The sequence below is a fragment of the Austrofundulus limnaeus genome, unplaced genomic scaffold (genome assembly GCF_001266775.1).
Source record: "Austrofundulus limnaeus strain Quisiro unplaced genomic scaffold, Austrofundulus_limnaeus-1.0 Scaffold470, whole genome shotgun sequence".
NCBI lineage: Eukaryota > Metazoa > Chordata > Actinopteri > Cyprinodontiformes > Rivulidae > Austrofundulus > Austrofundulus limnaeus.
The window spans coordinates 435264-440165 of record NW_013952872.1 but is presented as its reverse complement, the minus strand read 5'-3'; the positions used below and the strand labels follow the sequence as shown (position 1 = coordinate 440165).

Sequence of the window (4902 nt, the reverse complement as noted above, 5' to 3'; positions counted from 1 at the left end):
GAAACGGAAACCATTCTCCACATGTCAAGTTTGCTAGCGGATTAGTTACAGACCGGAACAGATGTCCGAGTGTGTTTTTTTTAATAAAAAGATTATATTAAAGACATAAATCTGTTTTCAACATAAAAAACCCAAGGATATTAATATTGAAGCAAAGAATATTTCACCAATTAATTTTTTTCAAAGATAAATCAGTCGAGACGCTGAAATCCATTCTTTTATTTTGAAAGCAGAAAGAGGAAACTTAACATTTCCATCTTGACTTCAGCTTTACGCTAACTCTAACTAAACCAAGGAGCAGAAGGCTGCTCAGCTCAGCTTACCTTTTCCTTTTCTCCCAGGTTATCTGTTATATCGAAACGAACAGCGCCAGACTTTGTTTAATTTAACCAGACAACAGGTGAGTCGAAACCTTAACCTTTATATTTTAGGAGTTTGATGTGACGCAGTTTTTGGCTGAGGTTAAACCACATCCGCCTTTCTGTGAGTTAACTTTTTAGTGTTTTGAAGGAGAGTTAGGCCGACTAAGGAAAGTGAAAGTAATATTAATAAAACTGTAAAYAGAAAGTCGACATTGACACTTTATTTTTACATATATGTATATGATATCGTGACTAATAGCATAAGCTCTCCTTTGGGGCGTRTTTGTCTTTTAGCTTTGCTTTCTTTAGATTTACCTGAACGCTTGTGTTGGTGGAGAAGCTGCTAAAACTATATTTTATATAATGCTTTGTTTAGTTTCGTTACCTTGAGCTCATTCCTGAGAGCTGAGTCACTTAATCATGCCAGAGTGTGTTTTACATATTTAMCTCAGGAACATCTAGCAAAAAGTACTTACAGTAGAAAATAATTTTGCGCCATAAAATAAGCTGATTATTAAAGGTTTACGATAATTCTAGTCAACACGAGTTGTCAGAGTGAATTAAAGGACTCGTTCTGAGGGTTTAAAGGTGCTCTGAAAAGAATTTTTAAATGAAACATTTCCGCCCCCAAGTGGCTCCGCGTGGTATTGCAGTAAATTGTTTTCACGTGTTTTTGTGGAGTCTCCATTAAAACTACAAGTCTGCTTGCCTTATTTAATGTTTAGGAGTAGAAAATACTAATACCATTGTAAATTTCACTGTTCAAGACAACAAAACCTTCAAAAAAAATTTTTTTTTCCTGTCGCAGGGTTTGAATGCACCCGAGGACAAACAATTCTTGTGTTTAGATGAAATTGTGRCCGGCAATAAGGCCTGTTTGGAATCGGCTGTGACAAATTTCGGCAGCCTCATAACGCACAGAGCTGCGTTTTACAACCGCTTGTGGTTTCTGTAAACAGTCAATCAATAAATTAAAAATAGGCTCCTTCGAATGACACATATTTAATAAAAGTGCCTTCCTTGTCCACWACGCTGATTTTACAACCTCACTTCAACTTCATCTGCAAATTGAAATACAAAAAGATCACTGAGTGCAGCTGTCTGGACGGTTCGCCTTTTTATTTGTTGGGTTTTTGTTTGTTTAAAGTAAACGGTGCGGAGTAAAAGACAAAACAAGCATGTGGCATTTGTCCTGATGCATCTCAGTAATCCAGGTAAAAAATCAAAAAGAAAAAAATWGTRTAGGTCYTCTGGACGGGTTCTTCTCTAATGAAACGTTTCGTCTCTCCTCCAAGAGACTTCTTCAGTCTGAGAGTTTCAGGCWAAATTCAGGCTTTTAAGCCCTGCCTCCATGTGACTGATACTCACATCACATGGCTATCGTTGACACCTAATTAACACCTATTGTTAACAGGGGGTGGAGTGATACTGGCAATAGCAGCACTGTAGGAGGGGGACAGCTGAAAACGGAGGCCTCCACCTCTGTTTAATGATGGACGGTCTTTCTTCACAAAAATGGCTTCTTTTCTTTTCTTGGCTGTGAAGAAAGACCGTCCATCATTAAACAGAGGTGGAGGCCTCCGTTTTCAGTTGTCCCCCTCCTACAGTGCTGCTATTGCCAGTATCACTCCACCCCCTGTTAACAATAGGTGTTAATAGGTGTCAACGATAGCCATGTGATGTGAGTATCAGTCACATGGAGGCAGGGCTTAAAAGCCTGAATTTTGCCTGAAACTCTCAGACTGAAGAAGTCTCTTGGAGGAGARACGAAACGTTTCATTAGAGAAGAACCCGTCCAGARGACCTAYACAATTTTTTTCTTTTTGCRTGTGGCATTTGTTTTTGTTTCTGAAACTGTGACCCTCAAAGCTGAGATTAATGTGAACCATTACACTCGTCTGAAACTATACAGAAGACACTTTGCCTGCAGTGATCTGGGTTATCAGAGGAACTTTGACCAGTAGAGTCTGTGTTTAGTAGGTTTAAGTGTGTGTGTGTGTGTGTGTGTGTGTGTGTGTTTCCGGACTTCTCCACTCATTTCAGATTGTATCGTGTATCTACAGCCTCATGGCGTCTGGAGGCCCCATGATGAACGGCGACATCTCTCGCTCCCCCGCTCAGTCCGGCGCTCTGGAGGAAACCGTGAGGCAGATGAACATCCTCATCCAGGAGAACAGAGACCTGAAAGGTGAGAGGTGGTGTTGTTGTGTGTTTGTGCAGCGATTTTATTAAACTGCGGGGTTTTTTAAGAGCTGCACCGATTCAGTTATTTATTTTTATTTTTTGGCTGATACTGATACATGTCATCCATCCCCAGTTCTAATGAAGTTGTGTAAAGCTTTAGCTTCAGATAAAATTCACAAAACAGACTTGTTTCTGTGCTGAATGAAACCAGAGGCCTTGCGTCAGACCAACCTGACCATGAAGGAGCGTTTCGAGGGTCTGACGGCGTGGCGGGAGAAGCAGCGGGAGGAGCGGGGCTTCCTGGAGAGCCGGCTCGAGGAAGCTCGGAGCCGCATCGAGGTGCTGACGGTGGAAAACCTGGAGCTGAGGAAACAGCTGGAGAGGGCCGGCGGAGAGGGCGGAGCYCCGGCGGGGAGTCAGGTGAGGTGGAGCGGCTATCTGTTGTTAGCTTCTGTCTGAATGTGTTCACTAACGTCTCGTCCAAACAGAACGCAGAGGTGCTGCGCGCTCAGGTKGCCCGCCTGCAGGCTGAGAAGAACGACCTGGTGGCTCTGAACTCGGAGCTGCAGCTGAGGGCCGAGCAGGACTCTCAGGACGACTCCTTCATCGAGGTCATCAAAGTGTCGGTGAGGACGCCGACCCGCGTGGCCGCCCGCTCCGCTTCAGAGGCTGAATCTAAAAAATAATCCCCCCCGTCTGTCCCAACTCAGGACGGAGGCGTGGAGGGCGTGAACGAGGCSTGCGGCGCCGAGCGCAGCCGTCGCCTCGACCTCAGCATGACGGCGTCCCGGATGGACAGCGAGGGCGTGACGGTGAGCCAGCTGCTGCAGTCGCTGAGGAACGAGACGCAGCGCTGTGAGCGCCTGGAGGCGGAGCTACAGGCCTCTGCTGCCAGGTGTGGGAAAACGGCGGCGTGATTGCGCAGTGCCGCGGCTAATTCTCAACAAAAGCTGATCTTTGCGGTAAGATTTGTTGCTTTGTCCAAACAGAATCAAAAAGCTGGAGGAGAGCAAGTTTGGAGAGGAGTCGTCGACCCAAACGGAGACGGAGGAGAATTCCGAGAAGGTGGGGAGCAAATATTTTTTACGGCTTTTAGAGTTTCGTCGACGCGTTCTTCTATTTTTAATTTGCCTGAAACGCTCRTGTGCTTCAGGCGGCGTCTGAGGTGGAGACCCTGAAGGCTCAGGTGATGACGCTGTTCAAGGAGCTGCAGCAGGCCCAGAGCAAGCTGGACGACGCCGAAGGCATGAAGAAGAACCTGCAGGACAGGTTCGACGTGATGCCTAACCTGCCGGATCCTTCAGGAAGATTCAAACTTTCACAAAATCTTTCCCTTTTTTTTTGCTTGTTTGTTTCTTTGCGGGGAGCAGATGTCGGGAGGTGGAGCAGGACGTATCGACCCTGAAGGCTCAGCTGGTGGACCGGCAGGCCGTGCAGACGGAGAACGAGCGGCTGAAGCTGCAGCTGGGTAGCGTCCAGGCTCAGACTCAGATCGAGCAGAGGAAGGCGGACGAGGAGAGGTCAGAGGTCGATCGTCTCATCTAAGCATAAAGGGAGGAGTAAAATAAACAAGCCTTCTACTTGCCCGACAGGACCAACCTGGCACAGCTGAAGGACGCCTACACCAAGCTGTTTGAAGACTACAACGAGCTGAAAGAGGAGAAGAAGAAGAGAGAAGTAGGTCTGATTTAAACACGTTAAAACAACAGGGTTAAAAAATGTGATCGTTTGATCATGTCTGGATCTGCAGTCCCAGCTGGTGGACAAGGAGCTTGTGGAGGATCTGCAGCAGCGTCTGACCGCGGCTGAAGAGGCGCTGGCCRTCAAACAGTGCAAGATCGACGAGATGAAGCAGGACATGTTCCAGAAGGAGAAGGAGCTGGAGACCATCTCGGTCTTCCAGGCTCAGGTGAGCGGATCGTTTAGACGACTGAAAAGCTTCACTTTGCTTTCTTTTAATYGATTTCCTGTTTTTTGTGCGCTCTGCAGGCAGAGGTCTACTCCTCGGACTTCTACGCCGAGCGAGCGGCGAGAGAGAAAATCCACGAGGAGAAGGAGCGCCTGGCTGCTCAGCTGGAGTTCATAAAGAAGCAGAACAGTCAGCTGCAGGAGGAGATGGACTCTCTGGGCCGGTACGAAATTGTGTCCTTTTGTATTTATCTGCATCATATTTTAGTAAAATTCTGTATTTGGTTTAAGGTTTTTTCCATCTAAGTCAGGGCAGCTGCAAGGAGCGAAACAGAAAAATAAAGACTGATCTTTTTTTTCTGCCCCCTAGTGGCCACAGATATAAAGCTAAATAAAGCTAAGCCATAAAGTTTGTTTAAAAAAATTAAACTGAAATAGAGAATATGAA

General features: G+C 46.0%; 1 protein-coding gene across 1 annotated transcript in view; it reads left to right on the top strand.

Moving 5' to 3' along the window:
* Positions 1–287: 287 nt before the first annotated feature.
* optn (optineurin) overlaps positions 288–4902 on the top strand; it is a gene marked incomplete at its 5' end in the record, with an annotated part of 6189 nt that continues 1574 nt past the window's right edge. The window contains 11 exon segments of the mRNA XM_014025352.1: positions 288–400; positions 2406–2550; positions 2758–2966; positions 3035–3172; positions 3257–3441; positions 3536–3611; positions 3700–3815; positions 3917–4066; positions 4139–4223; positions 4297–4455; positions 4536–4678. Coding sequence (XP_013880806.1) covers positions 288–400; positions 2406–2550; positions 2758–2966; positions 3035–3172; positions 3257–3441; positions 3536–3611; positions 3700–3815; positions 3917–4066; positions 4139–4223; positions 4297–4455; positions 4536–4678 — 1519 coding nt within the window.